General features: G+C 35.9%; 2 protein-coding genes across 2 annotated transcripts in view; one reads left to right on the forward strand and one right to left on the reverse strand.

The window, feature by feature from the left end:
• The window catches only part of LOC142348236 (uncharacterized), a 223,240-nt gene extending 210,113 nt beyond the window's left edge, over window positions 1-13,127 (forward strand). The window contains exons 2-3 of the mRNA XM_075399524.1: window positions 5,496-5,729; window positions 10,677-13,127. Of these exons, the coding sequence (XP_075255639.1) occupies window positions 5,501-5,729; window positions 10,677-11,371 (924 nt within the window). The 5' untranslated portion in view covers window positions 5,496-5,500 and the 3' untranslated portion in view covers window positions 11,372-13,127. The remainder of the gene's footprint in view (window positions 1-5,495; window positions 5,730-10,676) is intronic.
• LOC142348774 (neo-calmodulin-like) lies at window positions 263-1,635 on the reverse strand. The gene is made up of 2 exons (XM_075400271.1): window positions 1,138-1,635; window positions 263-532 (listed from the first exon to the last, which is right to left on the reverse strand). Exons 1-2 carry the CDS (start codon window positions 1,453-1,455, stop codon window positions 290-292), a joined length of 561 nt encoding a protein of 186 aa, XP_075256386.1. The 5' UTR covers window positions 1,456-1,635; the 3' UTR covers window positions 263-289.
• Window positions 13,128-14,677: the final 1,550 nt, after the last annotated feature.

Below are 14,677 nucleotides of genomic sequence, written 5' to 3' on the forward strand. Positions count from 1 at the left end.
TCTATTGCGGCTATTTTCTGGCAATCTTCCAGCTATGTTGGTTAAATTTAGTTTTTCCTACTTTGCAATCTGCATCGGAATGGTTCTTCTACATTTATCCCCACTTAATTTTTTCTCACTCATTATTTAACTCTATCAATTTTTTGCAATTAATCGATTAATCATCTGCAGACGATCATCCTTAATATCATCTAGCACCACCTGAGATCAGATATCATTTTCATAATTTCATTGTTGTCGGAGACTATGAGAAAAAGTAAAGTAAGCAATAGCAATAAATTAAATTGAGTCAGTGAGATGAATAATCATATGATTTTCCTGCTGTCGTATGTTGATATTGCTCCAATGCTGTTATCAATTCAGCAATGTCCAGTTTGTTGTTTTTGTCTTTATCTGCGATCTGAAGAAATGCATGTACTTCTGCTTCCTGCATTGTGTCGTCTCCAAGTTCCGCGCAGATGTGTTTCAGTTCGTCAACTGTAAGATATCCGTCCTTATCGGTATCGAAGTATTTGAAAGCCATCACCAACTTCTAATCGAAAAGTAAAATGTTTGATCAAGAATAAATACCGCCAAGTTTCTTTTTTTTCAAAATATTTACCAAATAAAACTGAGAGGCATTAAATCACACGACAGCATATAAAGTCGTTGCTTAGGAAAAAAAGTGTTTCTTGAAAGTTTTCGTTCAGGGTAGCTCTAGTTCTTAGCGAATGATTTTTGGGATCTTTTGGGTTTGTTGTGCCCCCCTCCAGCTTAGTTGGTGAATATTATTTGCACCCCCAAACCCACTTGCCATATTTTTACAAAATGATTTTCAATGTAATGGCACGTGCTCTTTAACAGATGGAAAAGATAAAAAATTTAAACAGTTTTCTCTTTAGGAAGTTTTTAGCAAGTTTTTAGGTTTGTTGGATAGAATATTTGGATCTTTTCGACAATGGCCTCCCTTACTGCAAAAGGTTTGTGTGCAAATCTTTGGTATGTTACAAATAAAATTGAGCCCAGTTTAGAAGGAGAGATAATTCTCTACTAGGTACCAAAAGGTGGGCAATTGTTGAAAAAAATCAAACTTTGACCAGTTGTTGCATGTCAAAGGTTACAAAAGAGATTGTGAAGTACACCTGTCTTGAATCTTACCATGAAGTAGTTCTGAGTAGAGCTGACATCGGTTTTTATACTTTTGACAAACTCCCGGAAGTCAATATCTCCGCTCGAATCTCCGTCAGTTCTTCTCACAAATCTTTTCACATCACAGGTTGAGGGATTTTGTCCCAAAATTTTTTCCACAACTGCAATTTCGGAAGCGCTGATTTTCCCATCGCCGTCTCGGTCGAAGGCTTCGAATGTTTCCTTCAGCAACTGGTCGCTTGGTGGTTTTTTCATGTAATTGGCTTGTGATTGTGACGTGTTTGTGGTTGTTTGTTTTTGTTGACCTTTTTTCTGCTTGCCAGACATGTTTGTAACTCGTGACCTCGAAGTTTTCTGTATATAGTTTTCAAACTTTTTAGTATTGACAAGTTTCAAAGCTGTCAGTGTAGTTTAGCTGCAAACAGAACTCTTCAGTTTTTATGATCGAATTTATGATATCATTTTATGCTCTCATTTAGTTTTGGCTGAGAATCATTCTTTTAGTGCGTCGAGTCACCGTCGGTTTTAATGAACTATGTTTTGAGCGTACACTCTTGAGAACGTGATTTTTGACGTATTTAATTTGTTGAAGTAGTTTTCAATGTGTTTAGTAATAGATGAATGTTTTAACGATTCGGTGTTCTGTGAGGATGGGTTTGGTTTTGGCAATTATGTATTATTTTAAAGAAGCTTTTTAGCCTAATTTTTTTTAGTTCGAATACTTAAGAGCAGAAATTTGCATCTAATTTATATTATCTAATATATTAAATGTAAGTCGCACTTGAACGCAATGGTTAACAACGCTCCTATCTTCACATGTTTTAATGATTCTTTAACATGCAGCCTACACGGTCATGCTTAACTGGCTGATCTGCAAATGGTTTTTTTGCTCATTAAGCACACAGCTTAGAAAAAACAAGCGAGACTGAAAGCCATCGACCAATATTTTCGTATGTAGCCGATTCAATAGAGAGCAGTAACAGGCGTCGGTAGCCCCAGGGAATAGACCTGCGGCTGAGAAGCGAGGGGCATGGGTTCGAGCCCGAATGGGTGCCAGAAATGGCCCTTGTTTTTTGTCTCAAAAATGGTGAATCTTGTTTTTCATCCACTACTGTGTTTCCTTCTTGCTCCCTTCTTTATTTCCCTTGCGCGACAAAAAGCTATCGACCAATATTCGTATGTAGCCTCTACGGATAGACAACAGTAACAGGCGTCGGTAGTTCAAGGGATTAGACTTGTGTCTGTGAAACGAGGGGCATCGGTTCGAGACCGAGTCGGTGCGAAGAATGGACTCTGTTTTTGGTCTCTTAAATGGTGAATCTTGTTTTTCTTCCACTACTGTGTTTCGTTCTTGCTCCCTTCCTTATTTCACTTCTTATTTACTCTTCTATATCTTCTAATATATTAAATGTAAGTCGCACTTGAACGCAATGGTTAACAACGCTCCTATCTTCACATGTTTTAACGATCCTTTTACATGCAGCCTACACGGCCATGCTTAAGTGACTGATCTGCAAATGTTTTTTTGCTCATTAAGCACACAGCTTAGAAAAAACAAGCGAGTCTGAAAGCTATCGACCAATATTTTTTGTATGTAGCCAATTCAAGAGACAGCAGTAACAGTTGTCGGTAGCCCAAGGGACTAGACCTGTGGCTGTGAAGCGAGGGGTATGGGTTCGAGCCTGAGTCGGTGCCAGAAATGTCCTCTGTTTTTTGTGTCATAAATGCTGAATCTTGTTTTTCAACCACTACTGTGGTTCCTTCTTGCTCCCTCCTTTATTTCCCTTCTTATTGATTCCTCTATATCTAATATATTAAATGTAAGTCGCACTTGAACGCAATGGTTAACAACGCTCCTATCTTCACGTGTTTTAGCGATCTTTAAACATGCAGCCTACACGACCATGTTTAAGTGCCTGATCTGTAAATGTTTTTTCGCTCATTAAGCATACGGCTTAGCAAAAACAAGCGAGACAAAAAGCCATCGACTGCTGGAGTCAACAATTATTTTCTTGACTTCAAGCTAATTTTGATAAAAACTGTGGATTTTGGAGCGTTTTATATGCAACCTGGGCTTTGTGAAGCATAAGTCCGGAAAAAATAGCAGATTTAAGAGGCAATTTTCATGTTATCGTTTTTAATAGCCGTGAAACGATAGAGGCTATTATTGGCGACATCGTGGTTTTTTTACAATTCAAAGAATTTGAATTGTATTGGGGCGCTGTCTTTTAAGATCTTTTCACACAATTTCATGATTTTTGAAGTCAATTTGGAGTAGTGATTTTGGTCACGCCGAAACAGGAAGTGGAGCGAAAAAGCGAGTGGTTTTACGGCGTGAAAATTTTTTGCTCTAATTTTAAAGTAGAATGAGAAAACGGTGTTAGAACGCTTTCTTGCTGGTGGTTTTTTGTTCACATGCGGCAATTTCACTTTCATTTTGACTTTTTTCGAATGGTTTTTTTAAAAATGGTTTTCCCAATCCATTCATAGTTCATTCTAGGACTAGTTTTTTGTTTGAACCAAAATTTCATTTCTCGCTAGTGGTTTAAGCTCATATGCGGCATTTTGACATTGATTTTCTGTTTTTTTTTTTTACTTTTTCGATCTGATTTTTGTAAATGGTTTTCCCAATTCACTCATAGTCCGTTCTAGGTCTAGTTTTGTTTGTTTAGTCTGTGAAAATTCTTTGAATTGTATGTTGGGACTTGTCCTGCTATATTTTTTAATTCGTCGTCTGTATCGTTGATTCTTACGACCTGACTTCTTTGAATTGACTTTTTCAATGACTTTTAGTAACTTCTACTGCTTTGCAGTTAAAATTTGTGCATGGCGTCATTTCTGCCTTTAGGCCAATTGCGTGACTTGTCTCACTAAAAAACGACCTCTGAACTCACTTATGGAACTTCAAATTTTATGAACATTTACTGGTTAAAGATCAATAGTGTTTGATTTCGAATATCAATTCTGAAAAAGCATTTTTATGACTTTTTCCGTATAGACGTATGTGTCTCATAAAATAGACAGTCCGAATCTAACTCAAAAGTCTGTTGGTCTATTAAAGGACTGATGGTCGATCTGTCTATCTTGTTTCTTTAGTTGTTTCATTTCATGGAAGGCCACAAGAGTCTGTCGCGGCTATTTTCCGGCAATATGTTGGCTATGTTTATTTCTTTTCAATAAGCGATTTTATTGTTTTAAGCGATATTGTGTTTTCTTAAGTTTTTGAGTTAGAGCTTTTTTTAATCAAATTTTTGAACAGAATGGAGAGCTCCCCTGAATATGCCATTTATCATCTGCTACTGTTCCGTTTTCAAGTTTTACCCAAATTTTTTCAATTGTTCCCCTTTTTTTCAATTGGGTTCAATATTAGTGGGTTTTTATATCAATCAAAACTAGAATTTAGGAAATAAAAAGTTGTTGATCTTTTTTCTCCTCGATACTGTGCGTGATTTTTTGACTGAAGATTTAAGCTCTCCGCATTTATATCCACTAACTTAAAAAAACGTTGGGACAACAATTTCAAAAGTCATGGTAGTCTTTTTTTGGCTGTAAACGGTCTGAAGTTGTGATCAATGCTTGAAAACTCAGATCAGAACGGTGAAATGAAACCAATGAATTGGTGTTATGAAATTATTGATTGGATAGAACTCAGAGTTTCCTGTACTTTCTGCCGAGAAAGTTCTATCCCATCAATCTTAAGTTAGAGTTCTTATCTTTTACTTTTTTTTCATACTGTTTGTGTTTATTAAGAAATTTGTGAATCTTTTTGGTTTGTGCCCCCCTCAGCTTAGTGGTGCGTTTATTATTTGCACCCCCAGACGCACGTTCCATATGTGTACAAATTGTTTTACTATGTAACGACACGTGCTCTGTAAATAATATGCACCCACTAAGCTGGGGGAGGAGTAAAATCCGAAAAGATTCCAAAAATGCTTTAAAATACAAAGCAAAGTTCAAAATACGGATAATTCTTCTTTAAAAGGGAATAAATATTGATAATTCTTCTTTATACAACTTTCAAACTGCTACTTTCCCGACCTGAAAGTTCATTGGTTGATTCTAATGATTCACTTCTTGGTTCTTTTGTTTGCGACAATCGCTAAAGCGTTTTCTATTTGCATGTTATTGTTAATATTCTATATCTAATTTTTGGCCACTGAAGTGCTTGCAAATAGGAACTAACAAGTTTGGTTGTTGTTTTAATTCTTGTGTCTCTCTTTGTTTATCTTTAATTTTGTTCTTTCATTAAGTCAATCCAAATTACCATGCTACCATGTTTTTCTCTGCACTCGCACTTCAAATTAGACTTTGACGGGAAATTAGGTTGAAATTTGCTTCAAATAACAGCTTGAAGCGTGTTATCTTTCAGATAATGAGAACCCGTAACCGGTTCAAATTTGACGAAGGAACGGACGAAAATAAAGAAAACATGCCTGAGAAAAAGAGACCAACCAGTACCTTAGCTAGAGGCAATTCTAAGCAGAAAACGAAAGAAGGACGTTCAGGTTCAAAGAGTGAGAAAGCAACGCGATCAAATACAGATTCTGTTCGAAAGTCAGTTAGATTTTCAGAAGTTGACCGACAACAGAAAGACACTAAAGGTATTATGCAGACGTCTTTGAACAACTTGGTAGTGAAGTTTTGGCCACTAAATGTGAATTCGGAACCATCAATCAATCAGAGTTTTAATATTAATCGAGTTCTTTGATAAGGAGTTTTAGTCAAAATGCAGCGCAAATAATCGCTTGTTTAATTCAAGGAAAATGAGCAATTAATTGTTTTTAGTTTTTCTTTGCTTGCGCGTTTTCTTTTTTATAGAAATTAAAGAATACGCAAAAATTGAGTTAGAAAAAAGTTGGCAGCTTTCTAATCTATGTCGAAGAATTATCGTCTGGCCATCTTGAATGGTGCCAAAAAGTTACCCATTTTTACCGAATGAAAACAATTTAGAAAATAACTCAAAAAATGTGTTTGAAAAATACATACAATAAGATTGTTCATTGCTCTCAAGCGAAGTTTGTAGCAATTATATTAGTCCTGTTGTCTTTTTTATGCAATTTTTTGCTTGACCGATTGTTCGTCTGAACAGTTTGACTTTTCGTCCTCAAAAATGGGATAAACAGGTAGCGCCCAGCGGGCATTAAGTTCTGTTGGAGCCTTTCAGCTCACTAGTCTCCAAGTATGCGGTTCGCAGAAACTGTTTTGGAGACTTATACTTATGGTGTGAAGGGCGGTTCTTAAAGGTTGCCCCCCCCCCCCCCCACCCCAGAACCCTTGATTTTGACTAATTCTAATTTCATATTGTTATGGCACTAACACGAGTGAGGTCTTTAGCGCATTAGAAAGTATGATGGTGCAAACGAGTGTTACATGACTGTAACAAAAAGGAATAATACTGTTCAAACATTTCCTACAAAAACAATCTTACTGCAAAGTTTCTAAATGCAAATGAATGCTGTTATTCAGTTCTGCTATAAATTGTGCCGTTGTTTTTCGGATAGCTACTTTTTAAGAACTAGGAATTGCTCCGTATGCCACTGTGTACTTAACTTTTTGCTGTTTTGATTCTTATCACATAATGATTCTTGTTTGATTTGTTTTTTTTTGCTTGTATACAATTTGCTCTTGTTAATTGCTCTCAAACGAAGTTTGTAGCAATTATATTAGTCCTGTCGGTCTTTTTTTATGCGATTTTTCGCTTGACCGATTTTTCGTCTGACGCTTTTTGTCTTTTCGTCCTCAAAAACGGGATAAACAGGTAGCGCCCAGCGGGCATTAAGTGCTCTTAGAGCCTTTCAGCTCTTTCAGCTCGAACTGTTTTGGAGACTTATACTTATGGTGAGAAGGGCGGTTCTTAGAGGTCGAAGACACCCCCCACTGTTGACCCCCACCCTATTGCCCCAACCCCCCCCCACCCCAGTGTTGCCCCCCAATCTGCCTCTGGTGCACCGGACCCCCCCCCCCCCCCTCCCTCCGTGGCTGGCTACTGACGAACAACCGCTTGCTAAAAACGCAAATTTATACTTTTGCAATTTTTTTCAAGTTTTTTGAAAATTTTTGATAATTTTTTGATTTTTATTAGCCCTAGGTGTCAGAGAACCTCCTCTAGAGTTTGATAATAGGTTACTGCATTGTTTCTAGTGGTAATGGAATGGTTTCTACATTTTGACATCACGAATTTTAGCAATTTTTTGACAAAACTTGAAATTTTTTCAAATTTTTTGACATTTTTTTCTTATTCAGGTCTTTCCAGATCCAGGGGCCAGAAAACATCCTGAGGGGGTCGAAAATAAGTTACTGACAAATTTTTAATGGCCATGGATTAGTTTTCAACTTTTTAATGTAACAAATTTTTGCAATTTTTTGATAAAACTTGCTTTTTTTCAAGTTTTTTTGAAATTTTTTTTGTTTTTTTTTTAGATTATTTCAGACCCAAGAGCCAAGTAACCTCCTCTAGGGTTTGAAACAAGGTTACTGAATAATTTTTAGATTAAATGGAATGTCTTGCAAGATTTAACATCACGAATTCTAGCATACTTTTAAAATTTTAAAAGTTTTTTAAATTTTTTTGTAATTTCTTAGTTTTCTCTAGCCTCAAGGACCACGGAACTTCCTCTAGGGTTTGATAATATATTTTTGCATAGTCTAGAGATGTAATGGAATGTTCTTTAAGATTTTAATATCACGAATTTAAGCAATTTTTTAAAATATTTGCAATTTTTCATGTTTTTGTTTTTTTCTGGCAACAGAGGCCCTCGAACCTCCTCCAAGGTTTGATAATAAGCTGCTGCATAGTTTCTAGAGTTAATGGGATGGTGATCAATCTTTTTTATGACTCCAGTTTTAGTAATTTTTGGATAAAATTTAAACTTTTTAATTTTTTGGAAAATTTGTATGTTCCAAGTGTATGGATCTTTATGCGCCTGCTAAACAATTTCTGGCTTTAATCAGGGATACCGGATAATCTCTTGAGACAATGAATTGGTTCTAAAGATATTAATGTCTTGCGTAATGTCATCATCTTTGCGTAATGTCATCATCTCAGATCCTCTTTATCAATGAGTTATAGATGAAATGTTTTTTATGATAACTGATCTAACAGGCACTTTTTGGGAAGCCATTGTTAATTGCTCAAAGGCAATTTGTAGCAAATTTATTAACCCTGTTTGTCGTTTATGCAATTTTTTGCTTGGCCGATTTTTCGTCTGACCCATTTGACTTTCGTCTTCAGAAACGGGATAAAGATGTAATGCCCTGAGGTCACTAAACCGTGGCTAGCTGTTGAAGCCAACCGCTCGCCGGTCGTTTGAGAGCAATTCGCCCGACGTTAATCGGTTATGTTTGAGTTTTCGTGGAAAAAATGTTGTTTTTTGCCAACTTCGGATAGCAGTTTTTGCTCCACAAAGATAACCGCTGCTGCCGGAAAATATTGGTTTATCGAAATTTCCGCATTTTTGTGTTTTTACCGAAATTTTACCGAAAGGAAGATATTTTGTAATCTTGAAGTTGATCCTTGAGTTTTGAATGTACTAATTGCATTGTATCATTTGCGAGTCGACTTATAATTTTGATTTTAATTGAGACAATTGTTTGGGTTCGGCTGTTTTTCGGACTTAAACCGCGAGCGTTACGCGGTCCTGTTTTTTTTTTCTGCATGACAATTGACTTATAATCTCCGTTAAACTGTAAGTCTTTTGGTTGCTGCAAATTTTGGTTTGCTTTAAATTGGTTGCTTGAAATTTAAGCACCCTGTTGATTAGAAGCAATTTATTCGGTTGTGATTGGCGTGGTTTTCAAAGTAACTTCTTAATCATTACTTTTATTATTTTTTGATTTTGTCAGTGCGGCGCTGTTTTGAGATTTTGTCACATTTTATATTGTCTAGACAAATTGGAACTCCGAAACAGAAAGTAGAGGAAACAAGCGATTGGTTTTGATGTTTGAATTTTTATACTCTTGCTTTTACGAAGATTGAGAGATCTCGGTTGGAATAAAATTCCTTTTTTAGATAGATATGTTTGTTCCCCTGCTTCTAATTAACTGGTTTTACTATCTTTCTAGTTTTTGTCGGGTTTGGTTCTATATTTTTAAATCCATCCCTTAGTCAATTCTAGTTAATATTGATGAAGTCAATATATTTTTAATTGGTCTCGACAAAGTTTGATGCATTATTGTAAAATTATTGTAAACGTGGGTTTTTATATGCAAAATTGTAGCTTGCGCGTTTTTTTGTTGCACATTCTTTTAGTTTCATTTTATGGGTGACTTGTTAACGCTTTTTTTTACAATTCAAAGAATTTGAATTGTATTGGGGCGCTGTCTTTTTTTTAAGATCTGTTCACACATTTTCATGATTTTTGAAGTCAAATTGGAGTAGTGATTTTGGTCACGCCGAAACAGGAAATGGAGCGAAAAAGCGAGTGGTTTTGCGGCGTGATTTTTTTTCGCTCTAATTTTAAAGTAGAGTGCAAAAATGGTGTTTGAACAAAAATTCGGTTTCTCGGTAGTGGTTTTTTGTTCACATGCGGCAATTTCACTCTGATTTTTACTGTTTTTTCGATTTTTGGATCGGATTTTTTTCTAAATGGTTTTCCCAATCCATTCACAGCTCATTCTAGGCCTAGTTTTTTGTTTGAATTAAATTTTCATTTCTCGCTAATGGTTTTTTTTGTTCACATGCGGCATTTTGACATTGATTTTTTAATTCTTTTTTCTTATTTTTGATCTGATTTTTTAAAAATGGTTTTCTCAATTCACTCATAGTCCACTCTAGGTCTAGTTGTTCTGTTTAGTCAATGAAAATTCTTTGAATTGTACGTCAGGACTTGTCCTGCTATGTTTTTTTTAATTTTTTTTGAGTGATTTGAATTGTGTGCATTCAGAAATTAAGTCTGTAGCTAAAATAAACGATTGTGAGCGGTGACCGTACATAGACCGTGTAGCGTAGATTTTGCGGGCTCGAGAAGTGGCGGGCTCGAACCCCTCGCTATTCAGAACTTGCACCATAAGTTTTTTTTAGCCTATGCCCCCTTCTAAATTGTTTGCCTCGGCAGTGGTTCGAGATTACTTTGTCCGACGTTAGTCGGTTTATGTACTGAAATTTTTGTTCAGTACTTCTGCTATGTAATTTTATTTGGTTTCGATTTTTTGTTGCTAACTGTTGCGTCTCGCGAATTTGAAACCTTCTACTAAATTCTGGCGGTTCTTACAAAATTCTCTGCGTGATAGCATTTTCACTTTTTCTAGAAGTTAATTTGATTGAATATCTTTTGGTCGCATATGAATTCACTGTCAAGATGAGATTTGCTGACTTAATTGGAGATGTTTTGGTCAACTTAGGATATTTCAATCTTTTCAACGCGATTGAGGCCAATTTTTAGAAACAAGTCGAACGTTCGATAATCTCACGTTAAGGCACCACAGAAATAGAAATCGTTCACTTGACTTCTGAAGTATTTTTCTCTTATTTGCATTTTGATACAAGAGGTCTACAAATCTATCGTGACTATTTTCTGGCTATCTGCGATTATGTTTGAAATTGTTTCCAGTCGCAGAAGGAAACAAAGAAGTCGTGGCCGGATCAAATGGTTCCAACAGCAGAATCTCAACATGCAGTCTGGATGAAAGTGTCTTCAAATCCCGGCTTCTAGAAAGTTCCAATGCTTCTACGCCCCTCTCCAAGCTAAGCCCGAAAGACCCCATCGATTCCTCATCAGGCGAGAGAGAAATCAACTCAAATCCCAAATTTGACACCGAAAATGGATCCACGTCTAATCTGAAAGCTGGTGGAAGTAGTAATTCAAAATCTTCCAAAAATGTCAAGGACGTCTTAAAATCAGGAACCACAACTGAGCAATCTGAGGAACTGAGAAATGTCGGCCATGTTGATAATCAAGATTCGGAAGTTGCTCCAACAAGACAATTGCGTGTGCGCAAACGAATGAACGATATAGGAAACCTTCAAAAAGAACAGAACGATGACGAAACTAGTGATAGCGAATGCGAAAGCTCTTCATCAAATCGTCGCTCTAAAAAGACCAAAAAGCGAACCAGTAAAAAAGGCAACGTTTCCAAATCCGAAATGAACGAAACGAGAAATAAAAGTCACAATTTATCAAAAAGTTTTGTTGATTTTGAGACAAAAATGGCCAAAAACGAAGACGTTCAAAGACAGTTGGAAATTGAACGACAGTTGCTGGAGGATTTTGAAGAGGTTGATAGCTTTGAATTGTGTATAGAGTGATTATTGACTTCTATTTGTAGATGTGATTTTTTAAATTTGATACAAAATGAAGATTTTTGTGTAGTGAATACAATATTGTGAGTTTTGTTTCTGAATTCACTAGATTGTAAAATTGACTGTGAATTTTGGGTTTAAAGTTTATTACAATGTGTTGTGTTCTAAATTATCCATTTAAGTCTAAATTTGAGTTTTTTAGCCGTGAAAAAACTTTTTAAATCTTGAAATCAATTAACCAATAGCCTTTGTTGATTCAATAGCTAATTAACCAATAGCCCTTAATAATTATCGAAGTTTTCTTTCAGTTTTGAAATGTCTTCACAAAAGGAGCGTCCAAATTCAGCATCAAAATCGACCGAATCTCAGAAATTCAGAAAAACTTCTGAATCGACCAAAGTTTCATCGTCGCGAAGTTTCAGTATTAAAACGAAACCGCCTTTGGTTGAATCGCATAACCCTAAAAGCACTTCTAGCACAACGCATTCGAAAAAGGATTTTCTAGGGCTCCCTATTGTCAAAAAGGAGGGTAAGAAACCAATTACAGCAACTCCAAATGAAAAACCCGTTTATATTACCGAAATTAGAGCAGTAAAAGATGAAGCTGAATGTTCTAGAAGCGGTACTTCAGAAACGGACAATAAATTTGTCAAAAGTGAAGGTCAGCAAAAATTGTCATTATTTGAGGCGCTGGAATTAGCGGATAACCTTGAAAGAAATATTCCGAATGATATTGAAAGCGAGTCATTATCAAGTGTTACAACTATTTCACAGCTTGACAGCTCGAAGAAATCTCTAGTCAGATCTCAGAGTAATAACTCGAGTTTAAACCAATTTCAGAAGAATTCACCCGCTGTTGTCCCAAAATTAACAAAAGAAATCTCTGGGTCAACTTCGAAGTTAACGAAAGAATTGATAACGCCGCGTGAACAAGCTTTAAAAAGCGATTCGCTGAAGCGGAAAAATTCTAACGCTAGATTGCCTATGAAAACCGACAAATTAGATTTAAAACAATCTGATTTGAATTATCATAGATATTTACGGGCTAAGTTTTTGGGATTATCTCTCGAAAATGCGCATAAAAAACGACAAGAATCAGCTTTTGTTCAACTATATTCTATGACTGCCGAAAATTGTCGTGTTCAAAACGAAATAACAGATCTCAGAATTTCAGCCGATCAAACTGAATTTAACAGAAAAATGAACATTTGCATTGAGAAACTGAATGAGTGTTTGTCGGGTTTTATTGTAATTCTGAAACAGTTTTTACCCGTATTTGTAAACTTCGCTTTAGCTGTTGACTCTACGAGACATCGATTTTATTTGCACGATATTAAATTACCGTTAAGCTACGATTTCAAAGTTTCAATTGATTATTGCAACGAGTTCTCTGAAATTTTATCGACGCAAGTTGACATTATTCACGAAATATTGAACTCTCAAAATGGTAAATCAGAAAAAATTGAAGATTTCTGCGAAATTATCGAGAAGTTTCTGGAATATTCTGAACAAATTGAGAGAAATGTGAACAGATGCAAGTCGAAATGTGAGAATTTTTTCAGTTTAATCAATAAAATGGCTGCTAAAGACACTCCTGGCATTCTGAATAGCGTAAATGCTGTTGATAATTTGGATGTTTCAGTGTTTAATTTTTGAGCAAAATGAAGATGCTTATGATGAACAATTTTAAGAATTTGAAGTTTGAAAGTTGATTTTATGTTTGAATTAATGTTTTTAGGTTTAAAATATTCTGTGATTTCTGTATTTTTGTCTTCGCCAAGTACTCGGTAATTTTACATTTCAGGGGTTTTATCGTAAGTTTGAACGATCTTACCATTATCTTATCTTTTATGACCGGTTTTTTGGCTAAATCTGGAGTTTGTCGTTTAATTTGACGGTTACATACTATTAAGAACGGTGTAAGTTATTGTATGTCATTGCTCCAAATTTATTTTGGGGTTACGAACTTTCTACCGGCCTGTATTTTTGTGAGGTCAATGGTGACTGATTTTTGTTTTGTCGTGAAGAGTAGTAACATAAGTGGTATCGCTATAAAGATCTGAGTAGTATATATAAGTGGTATAGTCATAATACGGGGGGACACTATGTATTAAGATAGGGAATAATCATGTATGCAAGGATAGATGGGACATTTGAGAAAATGATCTTCGCCCCGGTGGGATTCGAACCCGGATCTAGTGCATGGGAAGCCGATCTTGTACCACTGGGCCAAAGGTGTATAAAATCTATGAGGTTATATTTGTATATATTCTGGACCCGTTATGTACGCTAATATTAAATTGGTTGTAGGTACATATGTAGTAAATTTGCGAGAAAGGTGGGTACATATGTAGTAAATATGTACTTTCCAGTAAACATGTATATATTCTGGCTTCCAACTACAGATGGGGGCATTTTGGAATTTCAAACTATGAAAAAATGTCCCCTAATATTTTATTAGCTTCAAAGTGCTTTGCGCGCGATGAGTACATATAAAGTATACTAAACCAACCAATCACATTCGAGCTACAATAGGAAGCCAATTCAGAAAAATTAGTTATTTTACCGTTTTACACGTTTCAAAACACTAGCCTAGTATTGATTTGAAAAATGACAAACCGAGTTGTAAGAGATGAAATTGATGGGGGTATTACAAACTGGGTTTTCGATGATGGAAACCGAGAGAGACCACCATGGCGGTGCTGTTCCAACACCATAGTCCCTCGATCAGAGATCATATTCTTTGTTCAAGTGAGTATTATAGTGCTCATGATCAGTCTTTGTTTCGCCATGCTATTCTTGATATCAGAAAGTTGTGAGGAGAAGTCTATTTGGATTGCACTGCTTTCGAGTCTAGTTGGTTATATTTTGCCAACCCCCAAACTATGAATAAAGTTATTCTTACAAACGATAGAATCTTCATGGCAGTTGTAGGCCCGAGTGGTTCAGGGAAAACCGACCTAATTTTCAACATGTTGCAAAGTTCATCGTTTTACCCAAGATTTCCCAAAATTTATCACTTCTACAAAGAGTTCCAGGACATTTTTACAGCTATGCAATGTAAAATACCACAAATCGAGTTCATCAAATATTCTGGATTGGATATAACAAAGAAACTTTCGAATTGTCTTCTCGTTTATGATGACTCATGCGAGGAAATATTTAACGACAAAGAGTTCGTAAAAATTGCAACATCGGGAAGACACAGAAAACTCCGTGATTTATGTCAAACATAACTTGTTCCAACAGAGCAAGTGGTCACGAACGATTGATCTCAACACCACTCATATCATTCTGTTTAAATCATTGCGT

The sequence above is a fragment of the Convolutriloba macropyga genome, chromosome 10 (genome assembly GCF_964194025.1).
Source record: "Convolutriloba macropyga chromosome 10, txConMacr16.3, whole genome shotgun sequence".
Taxonomy (NCBI): Eukaryota; Metazoa; Xenacoelomorpha; order Acoela; family Convolutidae; genus Convolutriloba; species Convolutriloba macropyga.

Coding starts and splice junctions, on each gene's coding strand:
- LOC142348774 (XM_075400271.1), bottom strand. CDS start 1,455: ATGTCTGGCAAGCAGAAAAAAGGTCAACAAAAACAAACAACCACAAAC. Junction 533..1,137: donor CTACTCAGAACTACTTCATG/GTAAGATTCAAG, acceptor CTTTTCGATTAG/AAGTTGGTGATGGCTTTCAA.